The sequence below is a fragment of the Lynx rufus genome, unplaced genomic scaffold (genome assembly GCF_022079265.1).
Source record: "Lynx rufus isolate CCGP_SWC_20201006 ecotype Redwood Valley unplaced genomic scaffold, mLynRuf1.p SCAF_11, whole genome shotgun sequence".
Taxonomy (NCBI): Eukaryota; Metazoa; Chordata; class Mammalia; order Carnivora; family Felidae; genus Lynx; species Lynx rufus.
In genome coordinates this window covers 27,637,893-27,662,323 of record NW_025814825.1, presented here as the reverse complement: position 1 = coordinate 27,662,323, position 24,431 = coordinate 27,637,893, and the positions used below count along the sequence as shown (strand labels likewise).

Sequence of the window (24,431 nt, the reverse complement as noted above, 5' to 3'; positions counted from 1 at the left end):
CATTATTTCTCCTACCACGTCTACAGTAAATCTCAAAATTTCAAATGAAGACAGGATCCGGGGGATTAGGGCGAGACGCTCACAGGATCTGTGCCAAAAGCAGGGTTGCAGCCTGTCATTACTTAAAGTTTTGATAATTTGTTCATCATGGATTTTTTTTTTTTACATTAACTTGTATTTGTTAAAACACTGCAGTGAAATGTTTACCTTGAAGTTTTTGATACCTTAAGTTTTGCGCAGGTGGGCAGTGCCTCATTTGCCTCATCCTGGTCCCCCCTTGCTTCGGAGAGCACTGGCTGTGCACTGCACACTCAGCTTTCAGATGAGCCCCCCACCCCTTCCAGCCCCAGGGCTCCCCTAAGCTCCTCCCTTACAGAATTTGGCCCACAGAACCCCGTGGGTCTCTATTCCTCCTGCCTGGTGCTGCCACCACCACCCGCCCCCCACAGCTTTGCTTTGCACCTGCCCCCCCTGGTATATATACCAGGAGGAATATAAACGTCCCAGTCTTCAGACTTTGGAAGTATGGGCTTGTGGGCTCATTTCACTGGGACAGAATCCTGCCCTGGAAAGAATGTATCTTTAAGATACGTATCTTTAACTTGTCTTAACGTAATTTAAGTCTGGATGGGAGGTCTGGCACTTACTAGCTGTGTAACCTTAGGAAAATTCTATAAACTCTCTAGACTTTAGCTGCCGCGTCTGTAAAATGGGGACATCAATACTCACCTCTCTGGGCTGCACAGGACGTCTTACTTGAAGGCCGAAGCACCAGCTCTGAAGCCAGGAGCCCAGTGTTAGATCCGAGCTCGGCGCTCCCTCCCCACCCACCCACCCACCCCCAAGCTGGGTGACCCAGACAGTTACCTGGCCTTCCTGGGTCTCCACTGCCCCACCTGGAACACATGCCTCCCAGCCTGCGGGGAATGGGAGCTCCTAAAGCGAGTCCTCGTCCCCCCTGTTGGAAGGGACCGTCATTGGGAGCTGCTGGCATTCATTCCTCCGGAGCCTAGAAGCCTAGTATCGCGGAGCGTTCGGGAAAGGGGGTGAGACGTGTGAACCCGGAGCTCTTCCCGGGGGCCGGCTTCAGGCGTGGCATTTCAGGAACTCGCAAGTGCTGGGCCCTCCCTCCCTCCAGGGTCCGGGCCCGGGGCGGGCGGCGGGCAAGACGCTACCTGCGCGCGTGCCGGGCATTCCTGCCCCGCCGCGCCGCCGCACCGGGCGCGCCATGGGCCTGATGCCGGCCTCGCGGGCCTTCTCCCGGTGCTGCGCCTGCCCGCGGCCGCCCTGCCGCCTGCCCGCCTGCTGCGCGCCCGCGGCCCCAGGTAGCGCGGGACCGGGTGCGGGGAAGCGGCGCCGCGGGCGAGGAGGGCGCCGCGCATGCGTCTCGGGGGCCGCAGCGGGGAGCGCGCGTGGGTCGGGGTGCCCGCGGCGGGGCGCGAGGCTGGGGGAGCGGGGCGCGTGCGTGTTCGCGGCTAGAGGCCCCTCCTATCTTGCTGCCGGGGTGGGGAGGTGGCGGCCCGGAGCCGAGCGGGGACTCTCCAAGGGTCATCCCCACCCCCGCCACTACTGAGGGGACGGAGCCTGACGGGAACCCCGGGCTACCGACTCCAAACCCAGTGCTCGCCCCCACGTTTGCCTCCCTGGGCCTTGGGAAAGCCACTGCGCGCAGCCTGGCTGCCACCGGGAGGATAGGGATCCTCTGCCCTGGGGCTGGCTCACCCTGGGCCGGACCCCGGCAAGATGATGTATGCCTCTTGCTGCCATTCTCTTTCTTGCGCTGATGTCAGCTTCTTGGTTGGTGAGGCCTGGCTAGAGCCCAGCCTGTTGGTTTCAGCCTCCAGGGCAGTTCTGAAGCTGTCGAGGCCCCAGAGCAGGGCCATGCACATGGGCACATACAGCCATGAAAGGGTGGGTTGACAGACCTTGGAGGGGAGCTGAGAGCAGGAAGGGACTTCCCCAAGTCTGAACCTCTGGAGAGAATTTAAGAACGTTTTTTCCTTGTCTCTCTTCCCCGACCTAGTCCCCCACTCCTGGTCCTGCCACCCCCAACTAGAGAGAACCCTAGAGGAGCCAAAGCCAGCCTGAGGTCTCCTCTTGGGAATCAGCTCCAGAGAGGGAAAACCAGGTCCTTTCCTGCAGAGTCCTTTGAGCTGACAGAGCCCAGGGCCCTAGGCCGGCCCTCCTGGGTCAAGAGAAGGCCACATTCACCAAGCACCTGCTTCGGTGTGCCTGCTGTGGGAAGCTCTCCCATGGCTTCTCACAGCCCCACGAAGTGGCAGGGAGACTGAGGACTGTGCCCAAGGTCATCCAGGACAGGGATCTGAGCCAACTGACTGCCCGGTCTGTGGCCTGTGACTTCCTGCTTCTTCAGGGGATTCTGGGGAGAGGGGAATGAGGGCTAGGGTTTGCCAGGGGGAGCTGGCAGGGAAGGAGGCTCGGCCCAGCTCTGAGCCTTCCGACAGGTTCATCGAGAGGAGAGGCAGCCACTGCCAGTTTCCTCTCTGGTGGCAAAGCCAGTACTTTGTGAAGAGCGTGGGCTGGGGCCTCGAGGAACCCGCACACTGGCTGGGTTTCCAGGGATCTGACAAACCTACTGGAGCTGGTTCTTGGCAAGGCTTCCCCTCCGAGATGTGCCAGGAGGGCTGAGGGAGTTCAGTGTGGCTGTTCTGAGCCCTGCCAGGTTCTTCCAGAGAGACCCTGGCAAGGGAGTGGTGGGCAAGGAGAGTGAAGGAGGCCGGGCCCTGTAGCCGGAGTGCAGGTTGCTTCCAGCAGGATAGCAGGAGAAAGGAAACCCTAGAGGGCTGGGCTGGAGTGAGCTTTCCCGCAGCGTTCCACGAAACTTCTTTCCTCAAAGGGTGGTGAGGGGGCAGCTTGCTCCTAAAGTTGGCACAGAGTCTCATGCAAAGCTCCGTACAGCCCTGCTGGGAATGTGGGGTCAGTCCCAGGCCTGGTGGTGCCTCACAGCCCCCTGCCTCGGGCAGGGCCCTCAGGGCAGCCCCTTAAAAACAGTACGATGATCCCATTTTATAGATGGAGAAACTGAGGCCCAGGAGAGGCGGCCACCTCTCTGCTCAATAGCTTAGCTGGGATGTATACCCAGACCCGTGCACATTGAGGCTCAGAATCTTTTTATGGCCTACAGTCTTGACCACCACTTGCTGCCCGTGTCTCCACTCCCACCCGTAGCCCAGTCCTGTCACCCAGCTCAGCGACTTACAGGGCCTCTGAGGCACTATCACCGTTTCCCAAAGTCCCTGAGCAACATATGAGGTCAGTGCTCCTGGGGGAGGGGGGTGGGAGGGGGGCAGCAACGGGCGTTCGGCTGGTAGGGTTTACATGTTTACAGCTCTCGGGCCGCACTAAGGCTGTCCTCTACCTAGAACAGGGTGAGGTGCAAGTGCGACAGTGACAGAAGGGTAGATGGGCAGAGGGACAGACAGAAGGATGGCGTTTGGCCCCCGGATGGGAGATGGGAGAGCCGGAAGGGCTAGAGCCCAGAGGAGGCTGAATGGGATTACCCCAGCTTTGTGGATCTCTGGAGGACGTTTTAGAATTCTGCTCCGTGTCTCTCTTCCCTGACTGTGGCCTTCGGTCCCCTGTGAGCCCAGCGAGGGGCGCCGAGTGCGTGAACTCTGGATCCTTCACTCAGTGCTCCTTGACCTCTGCCCCCAGTCCAGCACCAGCTCGGGGCTGCAGAGGGGCAGGTGTCTTCACGCATCCGTGGTAGAGCGCAGGGAGAGAAGGAGCGAGAGCTCTGTGGTTATGCAGAGGTGAGGGGCTGGGACAGCTCCCACGGGAGGGCACGTCTGAGCTGTTCCCCAGCGCTAATGGGAAATTTGCACAGACTGAAGAGGAAAGAGACCTCTGGGTAGAGGTCTGCTCATGGGCCAGGCAGCAGCAAAGCAGGCAGATTTAGGATGCTCAAGTAGCGGGTGAGGCTGACAGGAAAGGAGGCAGGCACTGAGGGTGCAGTGCCAAGCTCGCCCCCTCCCCTTTCAGGGACCCTCTGCTCGTGGGCAGTTCCCCCTGCGTGTCCTCTGCCCCGCTCGTTTGAGTTCCAGAAGTGGAGTGGCTGGGTCGTCTGGTAGTTCTGTTGTACATTTAAAAAAATGTTTTTTTATTGAGAGACAGAGGGAGACAGAGCATGAGCAGGGGAGGGGCAGGGGTGGGGGTGAGGGGACACAGAATCTGAAGCAGGCTCCAGGCCCTGAGCTGTCAGCGCAGAGCCCGACCCGGGGCTCGAACCCGTGAACTGCGAGATCATGACGTGAGCCGAAGTCGGCTGCTTAATCGACTGAGCCACCCCAGGCGCCCCGTGTTGTACGTTTTTTAAGGCACCTCCGTAACTGTTTTCCACAGCGACTGCACCGGTTTACATTCCCACCAACAGTGCACAAGCCTTCCAGTTTCCCCACATCCTCGCCAACACTTGGCTGTTCTCTGGGGTTTTTTTTTGATAGTAGCCATCCTAACGGGTGTGAGGTGGTATCCCACTGGGGTTTGACTTGCATTTCCCTAACGACCAGTGATGCCGAATCATGATGATGTTTTCCTGTGAGTACGTTCCCTGTCTTGTTGCGTGAGCTCTGCCTCATCTGTTCTTGCTCTCTGGGTTCTGCCCAGGGTCTGAGGAAGCCTTTATAGGTTCCTCAAGCTTCCGGGCGCCTCAGGAGCGCTTTGGGCCCTGACAGTACCCCTCCTCCTCCGTCATCCCAAGCACCCTTCCCCCCCACTCACTGAGCTGGTTAGCTGAGGGTGTGACCAGTTCCTCTCTGTGCCCAGGAATTTTTGGGCAGCGCCTGGAGGACACGGTCCACCACGAGCGGAAGTATGGCCCCCGCCTGGCCCCGCTGCTGGTGGAGCAGTGCGTGGACTTCATCCGGGAGCGTGGGCTCACTGAGGAGGGGCTCTTCCGCATGCCGGGCCAGGCCAACCTGGTGAGGGACCTCCAGGATTCCTTCGACTGTGGGGAGAAACCACTGTTTGACAGGTGAGCCGAGGGAGAACAGTACAGGCGGATCACCTGCCCGTTCCCGCTACAGGGGCTCCGCCCAGGACGCGGGCTCCAGTGGGCAGAGGCAGAGGCAGAGCCTGGCAGCAGGATGCTGGGTGGCATGGCTCCCCCCATGTGCTCAGTGAGTGCCCCCCGCTACCCCCATGGGCTGACCATTGGGCACAGAGTCTCTGCAGAGGCCCCCTGGGCCTCCTTTCAGGGATGGGACCCTGGCCCACCCCCAGGCCCCTTCAGTGACAGGATGGCGCAGCAGCCCCACATGGTGTCAGGTGTCAGGGGTGGGGGGCCCGTCTCCTCCACCTTCCCTGCGTCGGTGCCCGTCCGTCCTGACCCATCACTGGGCTTACCAGGTCCGGGGCTGCGCCTTGTGGATAGAGGCAACTTCACTTAGGAGCCCAAGTGTGACCTGGGAGGGGGGGGCTACTTGGAGGCCTCTTCTTCCTGACAGTGCCCCACCCATTATGGAGCAGTTTTCATAGAAAGCTCTTGGTGCATCAAGCCAACCCCGGCCTCCGTGGAGCTGCCCTTTCTTCTCAGGTCCGCCCTCACAGTCAAGGCCCGCCTCTGCCCCAGGATAAGCCCATGGGTTTCTGCCAGCAGCCTTGGCCTTGGCCTTCCCAGCTCTTCTCTTGGGGCAGAGCACCCTCAGTGCCTCCAGCTTCCGCCCAGACCCATCAGCGCAGCCAGACCCATCAGCCCAGCCAGGCGAGTCTGTCACTTCCCTTCCCTTCTGCGGAGGTGGACTGGATGGACTGGATGCCGCCCCAGGGGAGCTCCGCCCTCAGGGAAGAAGAGATATCCAGGGGTGGAGGTGTTACCCTGTGGGCAGAGAAACTAAGGGTTATCTCTCCAGGTCACACCTAGAGTAAGGTCAGAAGCTGATTTGGACCCCAGGGCAGCCCTCCCTACCTCTGTGCCCAGCTCCCTTACCACACGCTGAGAGCCTGATCCTGGGGGAGGGAGCGGGACAGGGGACACTGCCCTAGAGGGACGCCTAGGCTCGTGGGCACCCACAGGGCTGTGGGCTGTAGGACAGTCTCCTTGGGCGCTGGGGAAGGATGCCTGGATTCAGGGCAGGCCTGTGTAGGAGGGGAGGGTGGTGAGGGGGGTTCAGGAAGAAGTACCAAGAAAAAGCCCTGAGCCTCTGTTAAAGGGAAAGGCTCTGCAGTGAGTGGGGAAGGAAGGAGAGGGTGAGGAGTGCGTTTCTAGGCAGGGAGGGAAGCAGGTGAGGCGGTCAGGTGCTGGGCCAGGCTCCCTAGACCAGGGCAGGGCAGAGGATCTGGACAGCATAGCTGCAGGGATGTGTGGGGCTGTGAACTGAGGCTGCCGCACTGGCGGGGGCGGAGGCACGCCTCCCAGGCCCAAGAGCACTGTAAGCGGAGGGCATGGAGGGGGAGCCAGGATGGGGCTCCAGCCAGCGAGGCCTGCAGAGTAGAAGGGCTGCTCTCAGTCCACTTGCCCAGGACAGAAAAGCTTTCACCTCCCCCACTGACGGGAGACGTCACAGAGGGGCCTTGGCCACACTTCTGTTTACACTGCCCAGGTCTTCCCCAAGGGCAACCCTGCAGATCCTCCCTGCTTTCTGCCCCTCCCCCGATCCTCCTGGGGCTCTAGCTCCTGCCTTGGCCTACACTGAACCCACAGGGCTGGGGGGGGCGGGGCGGAGGCAGGGAGGGCACTGAGCTCGAGCTTGGGCACCCGCTGGGGCTGTGAGCACCCAGGAAGTGGGGGGTGTTGGCAAAGGAGGTAAAGTGGCCTTGGGAGAAGGTAGTGCAGAGCATGGACAGCAGCTTTCCTGGCTAGAGGCAGGGACGGGGGCCCCTTGACCAGGCCAGACTAAGAGCCATCAGGCTTGAGGCAGAGAGGGGCCCTAGCTGTGTGGGTTTTAGGTATATATGGGGCTGTAGAACCCCAGAATCCCAAATGTCATAGCCAGAAGGGATTCTGTGAGGCCAGCCACGGACAGCCAGGGCAGGTGACACCTTAGTGGCACACAGTCGCATTCTCCTGGCCCTTGGCTCATCTTTCCTGAATGCCTGCCATGAGTTAAGATGCAGGTTCAGGGTTTAAATCCAGGGCCCTAGACAAGCAGATGAAATACCTAAGGCCCAGACCCATCCAGGAAGGCAAGCTTAGAGGAGGTGCCAAGACCGCAGTCCAGGGACTGAACCCAGAGGCCAACAGGCCCAGGGTTGCTGCCCTCCACTGGGGGCGCATCAGCCCGGGCAGCTCCAAGCTGGGAGTGGACACAAAGGGCACTGGGGTGCTGGAAATGGGGTGATGAACATAGCCCTACGCGTCTGTAATGCGAACAGGAACTCAGAGGCTGGGGGGCAGGGCCTGACCTCTGACTGCCCAGCCCCTGGGGGCCCCATCACCCACTCATCATCCACACCCTACTGGGAGCAGAGCAGCTCCCACGTTGCCCTGCAGAGGACCCTGGGGCAGCCACCAGGCCACCAGAAGGGGACCTGCGCTCCTCCCGGTTCCCTGGCTAGCAGTGTGCACACGCAAGCACACGCGTGGACACGAGAGCAGAGGCTGCCCCCGGTGGTGTGGCGCAAGGTGCTGGTCACTTCTGGGGTTCCCCGGCATCCCAGGCCTCATGCATGTCCCCCTGCCCACAGCACAACAGACGTGCACACGGTGGCCTCCCTGTTGAAGCTGTACCTGCGGGAGCTCCCCGAGCCTGTGGTCCCCTTCGCCAGGTACGAGGACTTCCTCAGCTGTGCCCAGCTGCTCACCAAGGACGAGGGGGAGGTTAGTGGCTCCTGGGGACCCATCCTGGGAGGCGGGCCTGCCGGCAATTGGATGTATGGACGCAGAGCACAAACTCTGACTTTGAGTGACTTTCGTGGCACATAGATCCTGGCCTACAAACTGCTCTGTAGGATGGGGGCCCTTGAACCTCCTGCTCTGTGAAGGGGGGGTGCCCGGGGCACCCTGCTCTGTGATTGTAGGGGGGCCCGGAGCAGGTCTGTGTGTGGGAGGGGGCTCTGGATGGTGCATGTCTGGAGCATCCCATCTGTGTAGGGTCCTCTCTTCGTGCAGGCCTCCGTCTCTGGGAGGGGCAGGTACCTCCTAAAGCAGGCCGAGTTTCAGTCATGGTCCTGGGCCCCCAGTGGGGGCTCCTGCTGCGCGCACACACACACACACACACACACAACCTGAACGTAAGGCCACCCAGGCCAGCCACAGGGTTCAGAAACCACCAGACCTTTCATCTATTTATATCCTGCCTCCTCCCAAAAGAATTTGAGTCTGCTTCCAGGGCTGAGGGCTCCCATGCGTACCCCCAGCCTCTCCCGCAGGTGTCTAAGCCCTAAGCCTGCTTTGGCTGGGGCAGGACTTTATTTGCTCACCCTCTGGCCCTGAGGGAGATGAGGGGTCTTTATCTGGCAAATATTTGTACCTCCGTAGGTGTACTGAGCCCCGGCCCTAACGTTTCTCTTTGGCCCTGCAGAGGCATTACCCTTCACATCAATTCCCCAAAAGTAAATCTGCTTCCCCAAGAGGTCACAAGGCTGGCCTCACTGCTCCTCCGAGGGAGATGGAGAGGGGAGTGCCTTCTGGTCACCTGGGGCTCGGCTGCATGGGCCTTGGCTGGAGGTCTGGACTCTGATTTCTGCCCCCACTCCCAGCCCACCCTCCTCCTCTTTCCCCAGCCCTCCCTCCCTTAAGCAGGAGAAGGGCCTGGGGTCTCAGTGCTGGCCTTTGAAGTGTTGTTTTTCTCTTTCAATCCCAAGGGGACTCTGGAGTTGGCTAAACAAGTGAGCAGCCTTCCCCTGGCCAATTACAACCTGCTCAGATATATCTGCAAGTAAGTGACCAGGGGCAGGGGCTTCAGTGCCCTGCACAGAGGGGGCTGGGTCATTCTCCCACCCAGGTGCTGATGGAGGCAGTGAGGGGTAGAGAAACATAGCCCCTGCACTCACGGAGCTTCCAGTCCCTGTGGGAGCAGGTGGTGGTATAGTCTCCCCAGTGAGGGGATGCACCTCTGTCCCTTCACCCTTCTCTGGGTGCCTCTTGCCATCCCCTCCCCCAGGGGTCTGCCTCCTGAGCACAACCGGGGCCCAGGTGCCTGGAGAGGGCGTGCAAGGTGGCCTTCACTTAGCCCCATGCCTGAGGGGTCTGGGCCTTCTTGGGCATCTGCCCTCCCACTCCAGGTGGGAGAGTCGTCCCTCTGGCCCCTCCCAGACCCCTGAGAGAGGGAAGCTCCGCCCCCTTCTGAGCTTGGCAGGGGTAGCTGGCCATGCCCAGCAGCTGTGGACACTCATGGACATGGCTGGGCTGGGGGGCCGGGCAGCTCCCAGCAGATCTGGCATCAGGTTTTGCTTTTCTGCCACCTGCCTCTTCCTTACTGTACAGGTTTCTGGATGAAGTTCAGTCCCACTCAAATGTTAACAAGATGAGTGTCCAGAACCTGGCAACCGTTTTTGGACCTAACATACTCCGGCCACAGCTGGAAGACCCGGTAACCATCATGGAAGGTAACGGTGGAGGCATGCATGGCGGTGCTGGGTGCTGCCCGGCCTAGGGCCGGGCCAGTGGAAGGGGGCTCCATTCCGGGGGAACTGGAAGGAGCCTCTAGAACACCTCACCTCCCTCTGACCTCTGACCCCATGGGATCCAGCTATAAAAGGAAAAGGAACTTTGCCCTGCGGATGGGGTCACTGAGTGCAATGGAGAATGACAGGAGGGCCTGGGGGGGGAGTGGGTGGGATGGAAGAGGTCAGCGCCCTTGCCCTTGAATACACACAGATGTTTTTGCTTTCCTTAAGTAATTTTTTATTAAGTAGTTGTCACAGGCTCCTGGATGTCAGGATATTATATATATATTATATCAATATTATATATTAATATATATTATAATATATTTATTACTTATATTTATAAATTATATATATTATATATAAAAGTTATATATTATATATATTATGTATCTTATATATATTACATTATATATTATATTACATTATATATTATATATTACGTTATATATTTATATATATTTATATTATATTTAATATATATTATATAATATATATTGTATATTAATATATATTAATATTATATAATAATAATATGAAAACTAGCAGTAGCCACTGCTTTCAATATGCAAGGGCCCCTACTAAGTGCCTTACTCGTATCACTTCATTTTAATCTTTACAAGCAGCTCATGTGTGGTTATGGCACCCATTTTACACATGAGTAAACTGAGGTCAGGAGGGGCAAGGTGACTCTCTGTCAGCTAGATTTACTAAAGGGCACAGGTACAGGCTGACCCAGAAACAGAGCCCAGGCTCGGAGGCCCCGTGGAAGACTGTCTCAGAGGGGTTAGTGTGGGAGTCCTCGCAGACAGGAGACCCACAGCCAGTCCCGGCTAAGGTGTGCAGAGGCTGGCCAGGTCTCACGCAGGACAAAGCCTGCTGGGGCTGCCACCGCTGGCCCCTGGCAAGCTGAGGGCAGAGTTGCTATTCCTTGCTGAGCAGACCTGTCTGGAGCTCTCTGTCCCCCCAAGCCAAGGTTGTGACTCTTGGGGTGGCACTCTCGCTCAGATCCCCCCTTGGCCTGCCTGGCTTGGTCTCTCACCCCAGGCCCCCAGTTTCTCAGCCTGCCAGGTTGAACAGATGCCCGACAGCAAACCCGGAGTTCCTGCCTCACCCAGTTTTCTGGCCTAAGAGTTCCTTTATTTTTTCCAGGATTCTTAGTTGCCTCTAGTGGGAGTGTCCACCCAAGGACCCCTCCTTCCTTATCACCTCAAAACCTTCCCAGTCTCTGGTCTTTGTTTGGTGGAGGGTAACAGCAGGGACCAAGGCAAGCGGGATAGGTACCACGGTCCCATTGTACTGCCCCCATTTTGTCACTTTCTCCCCGACCCCCAGGCTCAGGAATACAGGCTCCCCAGGCTGCATCTTAGGGGCTGTAGCCTGGAGAGGAGGTATTGTGTGCATGATTGTGTGTACGTGTGCGTGAGGGGGGTATTGTGTGTGTTGGGGGCTGCATACGTTTATATGTGTATATATGGAATTGTGTGTTACGACCGTCAGCATGTGGGACTGTATGTGTGCCCACATGCACCTATAAGACATTTCTGTCCCTGTCCCAGAGCCCCCCAGAATGTGGACAGTCAGGCACAGCCATCATCAGCAGTCCAGGGGAGTGACCTGGGACAACCTAGAAGGCTGTGATGTCTAGGTCGTGATTTCTAGGGCCTGCCTGCCACTGGCTCGCCCTGCAGCCTCAGCAGGCATCGTGCCTGCTTCTTCCCCGCACGCCGCGGGCTGGAGTGGGCTGGAGGCACGGTGCCCCTCTGTGTCCAAGGAAGGGGATTCGTGGGTGGGTCCTTCTGCTCGTGCTGGATTTGGAGGGTTTGGTGGCTGTCCTTTCCTTCGGGGAGGCAGATGGCAGGCCTTGCTGAGCTCTCTGGAGGAGCAGCCTGGTTCTGGACTGCAGATACCCTACGTCAGGTCTGGTCTAGAGACCCTGGACTGGAGACATCCATGGCCAGGCTTTCTCACTCCCTCTTCCTGGCAGGCACGTCCCTGGTCCAGCACCTGATGACCGTCCTGATCCGCAAACACAGCCAACTCTTCACCTCGAGGGCCGAGGAGGGGCCGGCCTCCCCACGGGGGGGCCCACCGTGCACAGTGGGGTGGGGCTCCGAGGAGGTCCCAAGGGACAGCCAGCCAGAGCCCGGCAGCCCCGGCACCCCCGGTCTGCCATCACACAGGACCTCTTCTCTGGACGGGGCCACTGTGGCGGCGCTGTCTAGAACCTCCCCCATGGGTCCGGGTGGCCGAGGCAGCCCCACCACTGCCGCCAGCCCCGGGAAGAAGGTGCAGACTCTGCCCAACTGGAAATCTTCCTTCTGGCAGCCGGGGGCCCGGTCAGGGAGCCCGAAGGTGGGCAGCTCCTCCCTGGAGGTGCCCATCATCTCCTCCGGAGGGAACTGGCTCATGAACGGGCTGTCCTCCCTGCGCGGCCACCGCCGGGCTTCCTCGGGAGAACGGCTCAAGGACTCTGGCTCTGCGCAGAGACTCTCCACCTACGACAACGTGCCCCCGCCCAGCGGCCTCTTTCCCAGCACTCCCAGTGTGGCCAGCACAGCGTGGTCGGGGGCCTCCTCCTGCGAGGCGTCGGCAGGGGGCTCGCTCAGCAGCTGCACAGCCTGCCGGGCCAGCGACTCGTCCGCCTGCAGCTCCCTGCCCACCGAGGGGGGACTCGAACCCTCCCCTTTCCCCAGCAGCAGCGAGGACCGCAGATCCCCGGACCTGGGCCGCGGCCCAGACGAGGTGGGCACCTGCATCAGCAGCAGCGAGCCCAGTGACCCAGGCAGCCCCAGCCAGGACTATGCCCGCTGCTCCGAGGCTCTCCAGGGCCTGGTCACAGAGCTCAGGGCGGAGCTGTGCCGGCAGAGGACTGAGTACGAGATGAGTATGAAAAGGTAAAGGGCTGCAGCCGCTGGGTGAGTGTGAGGCCGCCCCCCCACCCCCACCCCCCGGGGGCCCGGCGGAGCCCTTGCGGCCAGCAGCCCACGGGGCACAGGCCCTGGGCAGTTGGCCTCTGGTCATGGCCTCTGGCACTGAGAGCAAGCCACCAGGAGGCAGGGCTCAGAGCAGCCAGCCCCTGGGAGCCACCTTGCTGGGAGAATGCCCCCAGGATGGGGTTGGGAATGGAGGGGTGGGCTCCTATGTCTGGGAAAGCTCAGGAACTCTGGGGCCTGGCATGCAGTCAGAGCTCCATAAATGCCTGCTGGATGAGTGAGTGAGTCAGAAGCTCAGCCTTAGCTGCTCAGAGCACCTTTAATGGAGGGGCTCAGCATGGGGGTCCCTCCGTGGCCCTCAGGGAGGAGGTGGGCACCCTGAGGTGTGCAAGGGCCCAAGGAAGCGCCCACGTTCGATGCTGGCCCTGGGCCAGCTAGCCTGGCTGGCTGACCTGGTCGGGCCCGATATGGAAACGCCTTCTGGGACTGTAATCCAATTTTCTATGAGGAGGGAGCTGGCTGTGCTAAGCGTTGCCCTCCTACCTGCCCTGGTCACAGGAGGATGCCTTGTGCCCCATTCTGAGCCCTGCAGGTTTGTTCACTGATGGTCCTGGTGTGATCCTTCCCCCTCCCCTGTGAGGAGGGGTTTCCCAGCTCTGAGGCGCCAGGTTCTCCACCCAAGGTCAGGAGCAGAGTCTTGCACTGACAGCATGCAGTGCTTCTCCCAGCCTCTCCGGCTCCCTAGCCCCAGATGTCTGACCTGTAAATCAGGTCCCACCCACTAGCAGGTGTCTGTGTGTTCTGAGGTCTTCCTTTCTCCATCAGAGACAGTGGGGGGTGGAAGGGACTCCTGCTTCTGACTCTGAGCCTGGGATTTCTACAGGGAGCGTCAATGGCAGCATCGGCCCTTCTGTTCTGCAGGAGGTCAGGGAGGGTCACAGCGGGCGACGTGTGAGCTAGGAGTTGAAGGACCAATAGGATTGGGCTGAGCCAGGAGGAGAAAGGACACAACAGGAGTAAACTGTGAGGTATACAATGGGGGCAGGGGGAGATACCCCACACACGGGAGCGCTGGGCTGGGACTTACCAGGCAGAGGTAACAATGGAACGCCCCGCAGATACAGAGGAGGAGGATTACAGCTGAAGATGAGCTCGCAGACAAAAACTACAGAATACATGGCAAGTGTGAGGACAGCCTCAGAGGGCGTCAGAGTCCACTTTTCACTTCCTCAGCTGTTTGTGGAGCCAGCTTGAGCTTCTAGTTCTTTTACCTTCTCAGAAGCTTAGGTTTCTCAGGGGGACAATGCTGTGCTTCGTGGAGGGCTCTGGGTGAGACTGCCTGGGGTCGGGCCCCTGCCTGCTGGGTATTGGCCGAGCATCCCAGGTGGGCTGTCTGACCCCGGTGTGTATTGGCTGAATGTCTGTCTGGCAGGCTCTCTGGGCTTGATGACGTCACCCCTTTGGCGTGAGGATTAAGTGCCAGCGGATGGGAGTCCTCAGCACAGGGCCCGGTGCAGCCAGAGTGCTCAGGAAGCTTTCACTGCTCACGCCTTCTCCTGCTTGGTGGGTGGGAGGCTCTCAGAAGCAAGGGGCAGCAGCGGCAGCCCTTGTAGTACTCTCGCCAGCAGAGTGGTCTGTGCTGTCGTCCTGGGCCGAGGGGTGGTCTAGGGAGAGGAGGATCTCTCTGAGCACGGGAAAGAATAGAGCCCCAGCCAGCAGGTCTTTACATATGGAGTCTGCACTGGGTCTGGTCTGGGGAGTTGGGGGAAACCAGCTTTCAGCCCTGCTTTCCGGGACTCAGAACCCCTCCCCTGTACCAATTCTTACATTCCCAAAAGAGAATTCATTGAGTGGCTGTGATGTGCAGACACTGTACTAGATGTTGGGGACAGAGCCAAGACCAAAACCGATCAAAACCTCTGTCCTTATTTTTATTTGGTGCTGTGTGTGTTGGGGGTGAGGGGGAGCGACCATGAACGAGATAGATTTTTTAAACATCTATGGTATGTGAGGGGCACCTGGCTGGCTCAGTTACACATCCGACTTTCGCTCAGGTCATGATCTCGCGGTTCGTGAGTTCGAGTCCCGTGTCGGGTTCTGTGCTGACAGCTCAGAGCCTGGAGCCTGCTTCAGATTCTGTGTCTCCCTCTCGCTCTGCCCCTCCTCCACTCGTGCTCTGTCTCTGGCTCTCTCTCTAAAATAAACAAACATAAATTTTTTTTTTAAATCTATGGTATGTTAGAAGGTCAGATAAAGGAGGAGAACTAGCAGGGTGGAGGGCAGGGGAGCATGGGAAGAGAGGGCTGGAAGGCTGTGCTGGGACAGAGGGAAGGCCAGGGGTTGCAGTGGGGAGAGGTAGATGGAGGAAAGGGTCGGGCAAGTGGAGTGGGAGAAAGGGGGGTGGAAGGCAGAGTGTGGGGCTCCAGGCCAGACGTGTGCATGTCATGGACCTGATGGGCAGCAGTTGAGGTGGAGAAAAGCACCAGATTCTGAACGTGTTTGGAAGGCTTGCTAATTGGTCAGATGTGGGGGTGAAAGAACGGACTTAGGGGACATTTTTGTCTTGGTGTAATAAATGGAAGGGGGGTGTTCAGTGTGTGGGACACCAGGGCCACGGAAGTGGTTTGGAGAAGAAGGGTCAGGAGCCAACTGTGGACCCGCTGAGGTGCGGTGCTTACCAAGTTTCTGAGTGGAGTCGAGGCACACAGAGGCTGAGAGGTCGTCAGCATGTAGATGCAGCCTCGGGTCTGGAGACTGGATGAGGTCACACGATGAGCCACATAGAGAGGAAACAGGAGGCCCAGGCCCAAGCTTGAGAGCACCAGATCGGGGAGGAGGAGCCAGCCAAGAGGGGGCTGGAGCCCGAGGAGAAGCAGTGAGGAGTCTGGGAGGGCCTGCTGCCACCTGCCATGGGGATTCTTCTCATAGCGTGTCCTGTGCTCCCCAGATGGGGGGCTGGGCTGCAGGGAGGTTTCCTGCCTTCTTCATGCTTTGTGTTCGTTGATTGAGGGTGGAGGCCTGGGCCTGGATGCGGTGGCAATGGATTCTTACTCCTATTACCCCATGTCACAGGTGTTGCGCTGTGCACTCGTGGCCTTCTGTGTTCATTGTAGCTGTAGCTCCTGGAGGAAGGGTTGTCCCTGACAGTTTTTCAGAAAAGACACCAGGACCCGGTAGTTTGTTTCTGCCCACAGTCACGTGCCTCATAAGCAGCCAGGCTGGGGCTCAAACTCCAGTGTTTTGGTTCTCAGGGGCTGGGCTTAGCATGCCCCACAGGCCTTACGGGAAGTAGGCATCTGGCTGAAAAGATGGATGTGCCGACCTCTGTTCTGTGCGGTGTCAACATCCACAGAAGCATGTCTGCCACGGCATCAAGGAACGCTGATGTGGCCTCCTGGGGAGGATCCAGAGACTTATCGCTGAGGGTGAGGCATTCGAGCTGGGGCGTGAAGGACAAGTAGGAATGGAGGGCACAACCCAAATGGGGTTTCCAGTGAGTCGCCGTGTCTGGCTGGGGCCTGGGGGGAGGGGCATGGGAGGTGGGGCAGCTGGAGGGAGGCTGGGGTCCAAGGCGGCTCCCAGAAGAGCAAAGGCGAGGGGCCAGTTTCCTACTTCCGTCTCCATCTGGGGACCAGTCCTGCCTTCTGCCAGCCAGCAGTCCATTCCTCCGCGGACAGTTGGCTGGGCTGGAGGGCAAGTGGATTTTATATTTTAGCAAGGACTCAGGCTCCCAGCCTCGAGTGCCAAAGGGCCAAATGCTCATGCTGGCCTTTCTGGGTCACAGGCGTAGGGGAGGTCCCCCGGGGGGTGAAGTACCAGGGTCCCGGGAGGAGCTGCCGAGGCCTGTGGGGCCTGCTGCAGAGCCAGCTCTGAGCCCGCATGCGTCTTCCCGTCCCTGGGCCGCCTGACCGGCTCCTTCGGAAGGAGTGCACGCAGGCACGTGTTCACTGACACCCAGCCATCAGTCTAAAACAGTGTCTTTCTTCTTGATTTTAAAGACTCGAAGAAGGTAGTGCTACTCTGAGGAAGCGAATGTTGCAGCTGGAAGAAGAACTGGACCAGGAAAAGAAAAAGTACACGATGCTGGAAATAAAGCTGAGGAACTCGGAGCGGGCCCGGGAAGATGCGGAGAAGAGGAACCAGCTGCTGCAGAAGGAAATGGAGGAGTTCTTCTCAACCCTGGGAAGCCTGACCGTTGGGGCAAAAGGGGACAAGGCCCCCAAGTGAGGGAGGGGGAAGAGCTCCCTTCTGCAGCAGTGCTCGCCCGCCCCTGAGCAGAGACGGCCGCTGGCCTCGTGAGGAGCCACGAGGCCCTGCAGCTTGGACCTGGGCCTCAGTGGTGCCAGGAGCTCCAGAGCCAGCTGGAGGGAGGAGTGCTGACACCCCCAGGGGGACTGTCGGGAGCCCAAGCCCCACGTGGGATCTGGATGCTGCTCCGACAGTGCGGGGCCTGGCAGGTGTCAGAGGCGGCAGCCCCGTGACCCACCGAAACAGATGGCACCTGGGGTCTGAGCAGCCCACAGGGAACATTTTGCATTCTTTATTAAATCTGCTGTCCTAGCATGACGTCTGGATGCCTGACTCCTTCTTTATGGTCATGCAGAATTGGGGGTTGGGGTTACCAAGTTGCTCGTTGGAGGTCCCCAGGGTGTCCCACAGGCTTCGGAAGTGGGATGTGAAGCTCCCTGAGGAACACCCGGTGCTGTCACAGTCACGGAAGCTGTTCTTATGCAAATCTGTGTTTTGCTGCATCCTCCCCGTGCCCAGAGCAGGACAGTTTTTCTCAGGCCTTCTGCCTCTGAGCCACCTGGGCCTCTGCAGCTGGCATCTGGCCTAGAATTCCTCTCTGGCCTTCCATCGTAACCTGCTTGCCTTCGCTTGGCCCCGGCTCTGCTCCAGGGCCAGGGTCCAGGAGTCCGAGCTCAGCGTGGGCGATATACACCTCACTTCCGCCCCAGGCCCGTGCAGGGGAACAAGGCATGTGTCTGAAGGTGACACGGTGATGGGAAGTGCCCATCCTCTGTCCTCTCTGTCCTCCACAGCCTCAGTCTATGTCCCGTTTCCCTTCAGACTCCCCTCTAGCTAGTGCTAATTCCTCTCCCCTGCCCATTCACCCTCCTCCAGCCCATCCTCAGACTTTAAGTCTCCATTAGGGCAGATCCCTCCAGAAAACTTTTCCCTGGCCACCACCACACGTGGGGTAGGCCTGGGCCAGAGCTCCTGGAGATGGGGCTTAGGGAGGAGAGGACTGGCCTCTGGGGGCTAGCAATGTCAGTGACCCTTCGCTGGCTCCTGTGCAGTGTCCTTGCATATTGCCTCTTGCCACCCTACACACCAGAGTGCCCCAATTTATGACCCCTATCTCTGGAAAAGTCTCTCAGGGCCAACCACCCATCTACCTAGAGTCAGGTATAAACTATTGCACGGAGGCTCTAAATGCCAGGGTCTTGGTGTTCCCAAGAAGAGCTCACTTCGTACCATGAGATGCAAGCCCACAGGCCCAAGTTAGCTGGTAATTCCTACCGTGGTGAGGCAGGTTGACCACAGGCCTGCTGGGCTGCCCAGGGCCTCACCAGCCAGGAAGCCAGGTGCCTGCCAAGGGCACTCAGCAGCATCGGTAGTCAACGAGTTCTCTTGGGGGGACGGGACGCCTGGGTGGCTCAGTCAAGCATCTGACTCTTGGTTTTGGCTCAGGTCATGATCTCGTGGTTTCCTGGGTTTGAGCCCCGCGTCAGGCTCTGCACTGACAGTGTGGAGCCTGCTTGGGATTCTCTGTCTCCCTCTCTCTCTGCCCCACTGGCACTCACACTGTCTCTGTCTCTCCAGAGACATAAATACATAAACTTTTAAAAAAGTTCTCTTGAGGAACTCTGAGGAGGGCAGGGGGGAGGGGGCAGTCAGTGGATAGCAACATCCGTATCTACTTTCAGGCAATCTACAGCAGATGATCGGGTGACCAGCTTCCCAAGAAGGTAAAATATTGCTCTCCTCCCTATTCAAGGAGAAAAAAGAAACTGAAGTGATTGATTCCTCAACAAGATAGGAATTGGCCCCATGCTCGGGAAACTGAAGCTAAGAAGAAGATAGGTGAGAACACCAGTGTATTCTTAGGGTTCTGGGTTCCGTCGCCACAGTTCCTGGAATTCTGCCAACTTTGACTTGAAGAGAAAAACACCACCAGGCTATCAAAGGAGCAGGAAAGACAAAAAGGGCTTCACATGATGAAAAGGGAGGTTGTCTGTCTTCTCTTAACCATTCCTACTGGCAAAGGCTCAGCTTCCGGCCAAGTCCTGGCCAAAAACAGCTCATGAACCCCATCTGCCACCTGCTGGCAAAACTAGGATCTGCAGGTGCAATTTTTCTCTGAGAATTAGTTGGCAACATTCAGTAGTTCTGCCCTCCCGTTTCCGTTGAGCCAGCACTCCCCATTGTGTCTGTAAAACACAGGGACTTCTGCCTGTAAAGTAGGCCAAGCACCAAGGCTGTGAGGGGCTTTAGCCTCTAGTACCCTGTCCCTGTCCACTTAGGTTCTCCCCAAATGAGTTACATTTACAGAACCTATTCTCAAATGTGGATTCAAATTGTACCTATTATTGTAATGACATCATTTAATATTAAGCAAACCGACAAATTATGAATGCGAAAAGACAGAACATTAATGTTTTGAAAACCTTTGATTTTTTAAATTATTTAGAAAGAATAAAGGCAAGTTGCTAACAAAACGGTTAAATTATGGATAAATCAACCAGGCAATAGTGGAAAATCGGCAAAATTCTAGGATTCTGCTCTCAGATTGCTTCAGAAGTGTTATAAATTTGTGTCTGACTTTAAAGTAAAAAGTGGAAATTCTAAGTCTCATATTAAAAAACAAAAAAGGAATTGGCTTAATAAAGACTGACAAGTGTCCTTTTTAAAAGAATAGAGTTTTTAGGGTGAGAGAGAGAGAGGCATTCCTTGTTTTACCTGGGTGTTGAAAGACAGACTGGGCATGACCACTCCCACTACGTACGTACTCCACACTGTAAAAGGGCTTCGGATGGAGTCCACGTATCCATGTTCCCAGGCCTGTGTGCAAAAAAATGGAGTCAGTAACAATAACATGTCTCGCTGACTCCCCCTCCTTTAGGTGCAGGGCCCCAGCCTCCTGGCGAGTTCTTCCTATATCCTACACGTCAGGAAGGGACAGTTTGTCATGTATACGAGCTCATAGCTGAGTTGATAGGACAGTACTGCTGCGTCTCATGCCCATGCATTCGCCAAACGCCACCACCTTTGTCAGAAATTGCCACCCTTCCTACCAGCCACGTTGCTACTACTTCCTTGCTCCCCAAGCCCTGTGACAGGTGGACCAGTGAGGTGCCAGGATTGTGTTGTGGTTGGTAAGACAGGAGAGTCGGCCACAGAAAGCTTGTTGGCACAAAGAGCTTGGGCCCGTGCCGCCGGAGGACCTCGGGGAAGTGAAGCTCTGCGGGTCTGTGCTCCCTCGTGCCCACAATGAGGGTGACCTCAGAGCCCTTGCTGTGTCGGCAGGTCTAAGAGCCTCACATGTCATTAGGGGACCTTACTCTCTGCACTTTACAGTCGAGGACTTGGGAAGCACAAAGTACTTGTTCAGGACCTGGCCCACGACCGTACACGAGTCAGGGAAGGAGTCAGACTTCTGTCCCAGGGAGTCTTAATTAAGGGCCTGTATTCTTAATGAGTCCAAGTTCAAAAGATGCTGGCTTGATAGCTTTATAACATCCCCCCAATCATGTTTTGATGAGGTTTGTGCACAGGATGCAAAATGAATGCTGGAAGAGACCTCTAAATCCAATGGAGGGCCGAGGTGAGGGAAGGCACTTCCTGTTTTGTATGCTGATGTGTATGCTTTTGCTAGAGCAAAAGGGGTGTATGTGAAACAGCGGGGGTGTGGGGGTGCTGTGGGGAGGATGGAGGGCTAGAGAAGGTGGTGAGGATCTGGTCATGGAGGGTGGGATATGAGGTTAGCCTTTATGCTTTAGGAGAGGACTGCCCCACGGTATATTATGTCCACTGTAGAGATCCACAGACATTTCATTTGCGTGGGCCTAGAGGGAACAAAACCTAGGTCATGGCTTTCATAGATTTTCTAGTGGGGCAAGGTAGACCGTAAAGAAAGGTTAGGTCCCAAAAGACAGTAGGTCCCAAATGGAGTCACTTATACTAATCCACGCATCACTGAACCAAGACTTACTTACAGTTTGGATTCTCCCAGAGATGGAATCTTAAGTCAGTCCATCGGTAATCACCTGGTCAGTACTAGGTAGGTCATCTGCCTGATAGACTCCAGCCATCCTCTGCAGGAAAGTAAGTTTACAATAACCAACCTGCTCTTAGTATAGAGCACTATACTAGTACACTAGTATAATTTCCTAGTATAATTTCCTGCTCCCTTCTGCTTATAAAAATTTTTCATTTTGTACAGCTCCTCAGAGCTCCTGTCTGCTAGATTTAGGATACTGCCCAATTCATGAATCACTGAATAAAGCCATTAAGATTTAAATTTACTCAGGTGAATTGTGTGTGTGTGTGTGTGTGTGTGTTAAACAGAAGCGCACATGAACAAGACATTCAGGTTGTAATAAGTGCTCTGAAAAAGGTGATCCCAGGGGCCTTTTTAGACAAGTTGGTCAGGAAGTCCTCTCTGAGGAGGTAAATTTGAACTAAAGACTGAAGGATGGACAGGGCAGCCATGCAACCAGAGAGCTACAGGCAGAAGGAAAGAGCTGTAGACATTTGCACAAGTGCCAATGCCACTGTTGGCATGGTGGGTGCCAGGGTAAGAGCCAGGCAAGGCCAGACACTGTAGGGCCCGGTCACCCAAGGTAAAGGTACTTTAAGGGATATAGAAAAGCATTTGAGGGCTTTGAATCAATGGACATGGATTGGCTTGTATTTCAGCAAGGTTCTTGTGGCCACTGGTGGAGGGTGGATAAATTTGGTGGCAGTGACGGGGAGTGGCTGCAGGGAAGCTAGTGCAGGAACTGTGCTCCAGACCAAGTGTAGTAGAGTGACAGGCCAGAAACTAGACAGGAATGGTCTGGAGACTGGATGAGAAGGGAAGGGAAGAAAAACATCACGCCCAGGCCAATCTTTACAGAAGTCCTGATATGAATGGGAGCAGAGAAATAAATAGGGTTGCAAGGTGGAAGGGGGTAAGAGAGAGCTTTTTTTTAAACATGGAAATTACTAGAGCATGTTTGTATGCTGCTAAGAATGGTTCAGTAGAGGGGGAGAGGCTGGTAATGAAATGAGGGCAGTAATGAGGAGAGAAGTCCGGAAAAAGATGAAAGGCAGTGGAAGGGTTGGCTTCCAAGAAGTTAGGGAGACAGAGCACACCGACAGTTGTGGATAGGTTTGTGGAAACGCATACTGAGGTCTATAAGCAAGTCCTGAAAAATGATGAACACGCTCACAGTTAAGGAGCAGCCCCCTAACTTACTTGAACACAAAAGCCTATGTGCACATAAAACGTCGCAGGCAGTAGAACACCACGTTTAGGAAGGGTGGGGGCATGACAGTCACTTTGTACCATCTGCCCTTCCTCCACTTCCTCATCCCTTTCTGTCTTCCCTGAGCAGTGCCCTGGTATCTTTCTGGTTCCCTTCTCTCACAGTAACCATCTGGGGCTTGGCATGCCTCATTCCTGATGCACCCTGCACCCCATCTGTCACTGCTCTCGGTGGAGAGTTGGGTATTTATTTAGGTCTCTAAGGCAGCTGATCACGGATGGAGGGGGGCAGGTCAGAACCGTCTTGGGAAGCTCCTAAGAAAACTATCTCCCTCATGGTTCTAATTCTGTATGAGAATCACCTTCTCCCTCTAACCTCTTCTGAGGAAACAGAGCCGCAGAGAGTTGAGGCAACTTGCTGTAGGTGAGGCAACTAATGTGAAGCCAGGATTCCACTTTAGACATCTGGTATCAGAGCCCATGCTCACATTACTAATCCCGTAGTGCTGTACAGTTTCCTTAGGACACAGTTGGAAGGCCATGAATATTGCATTTCAGAGGACAGAAAGAGTATAGATGATGGGTCCTAGTCATTAGCTTATCCAGCCCAACATTTATCAAATGCCTACCTCCCAGACACGAACTAGGCAGGTGTAAGACACTTTCTTCTATCCAAGTGTTCCAGAGTGAAGCATCTAGAAGAGAAGACTCACAGAACAACATGAAGAGGCACACACCACGCTGCTGTCTTACCTCCATGGAACACAGTGAGCAGATGATGGGAGTTAGCGAGTACGCTCTGGGTTTGTGAAAGGAAAAGTCATCGCAGCGAAGGCTCATCAGAGAAGTGTTTGAGCTGGATCTTAAGCAATGAAGATTTAAAACAGGCAAACGCAGGAGTAAGCAACCAAAGCATGTGCACAAAGATGTAAGGTATATGCCAGGGAGGAGGTTCATTTGGAATGAATGGTGAGAATGTTGTATGAAATAGAACCAAAATGGTTTAACTGTTCAAATTCTTAAAAAAAAAAAAAAAATCAAATCATGAGTTTGAGACATTTCTCTCCAATGAGGAATTATTCTTACCAACCAGAGTGGGACTATTCAGGCTGGAAAAAATGACTTGAAGGTCAGAGGGTACAGAAGTTCTAACGTGGGAGACCATGCAAAATTCCTCCTTTGCTCTTTAACATTTCTCCACGTCACACCATTTCTATTCCTTTCCAACGTTAAAGTCTGCAATTGCATTTGCTTGCAGACTATTTTTATAAAACTACACTAAATAGTTCATAAGAAAACATGCCATCATCATGGCAGCCCAATAAGAGACTATCTCCCATGCTCAGGTAATATAGCGCAAGGCTCAGCAAAATTAAGACCTGTCCAAGATTACCGAAACTCTCCATCTTGAGGTCAGGCTAACCTGGATCCATAGGATTCAACAGATCCCACCCTCTCCAGGACCCTGTCAAGGCACACGTGCTTTTAGTTTCTCCCTTTTAATCTGTGCTGACCCCTCAGTCTACTTTTTTTTTTTTTTTCTCGACAGTCAGGATTCTTTTATTTCCTGCCAACTTTTCCAAAGCACTCTTTACTGCTGCTTCACCATTCACTCAATCCTTACTAATCAGAACTATGCTCCCATACCTGTCCAGGGAACACTAAGTCTTACATATGTTACACCCAACAAGAATCCCCTTTTTCTTCTGTCCACAAAATGACACTAATGGAATTGGTGTAAGAGCCATGCAAGCAGATGGCACAGACCTCACAATGGAAGAGACTGGAGAGGTGACCGGCAGTAAGGGAGAAATTATTCCTTTCCTCCCTCGCTGAAACATTCAAGTGGCAGGCTGATGCCATACCTGATGTGTGTTCTGTCCCGGACTCTTCAATCTGTGATGTACAAACTGGAAAATACCTTGGACGTGTTTTCCCTGCACAACACCTGCTGTGCTGCCCAATCACTAGGGCTCAGCCCCGAATGCTAATCTCAGCTATTTCGCGTAGTTAATGGCAATCTGAGTCTTCTCTCTTCCATTCTCATTGTGCAAATAATGACCTCAGCTCTCAGCTGTGTATCTTTGGCTTCCCAGTCACCAATCTCCACGCCTCCAGTCTAACCAGCTTGCTCCCACTACCAGTGTCCCTCCTAAAACCAAGGCCTGGTCACATTACTCTTTCTCACAAACTGTAACTTCCTACTGCCTTTAAAATGAAGACAATTCCTCCAAATGTTTCAATTCTGATCCCCAGCTTTTCAGACTTCTCTCATTATATTCTCTCCACACCCACTCTCATGTCAGGCCATTCCACATTCCTTGCCCATACACACTTTTAAGCCTCCTTGCTTTTCCCTTACCCGGGAATACCATTCCTTATACCAAGGCTCAAAAAATGCCTCTTCTGCAAAACCCTCACTTCCTGACCAATCCCTCCATGCCCCTTCAGCATGG

The 24,431-nt window shown here is 55.7% G+C and overlaps 1 protein-coding gene across 3 annotated transcripts in view; it reads left to right on the top strand.

Annotated features, from left to right (window-relative positions):
* The window catches only part of ARHGAP22 (Rho GTPase activating protein 22), a 142,751-nt gene extending 125,682 nt beyond the window's left edge, over positions 1–17,069 (top strand). For 2 of the 3 annotated variants that reach the window (XM_047073082.1, XM_047073081.1), the window contains exons 5-10: positions 4,786–4,993; positions 7,645–7,777; positions 8,764–8,837; positions 9,386–9,507; positions 11,555–12,464; positions 16,502–17,069. In XM_047073082.1, the coding sequence (XP_046929038.1) occupies positions 4,786–4,993; positions 7,645–7,777; positions 8,764–8,837; positions 9,386–9,507; positions 11,555–12,464; positions 16,502–16,730 (1,676 nt within the window). In that variant the 3' untranslated portion in view covers positions 16,731–17,069. The remainder of the gene's footprint in view (positions 1–4,785; positions 4,994–7,644; positions 7,778–8,763; positions 8,838–9,385; positions 9,508–11,554; positions 12,465–16,501) is intronic. The other variant, XM_047073083.1, reaches the window with a different exon arrangement.
* The last annotated feature ends 7,362 nt before the right edge of the window (positions 17,070–24,431 follow it).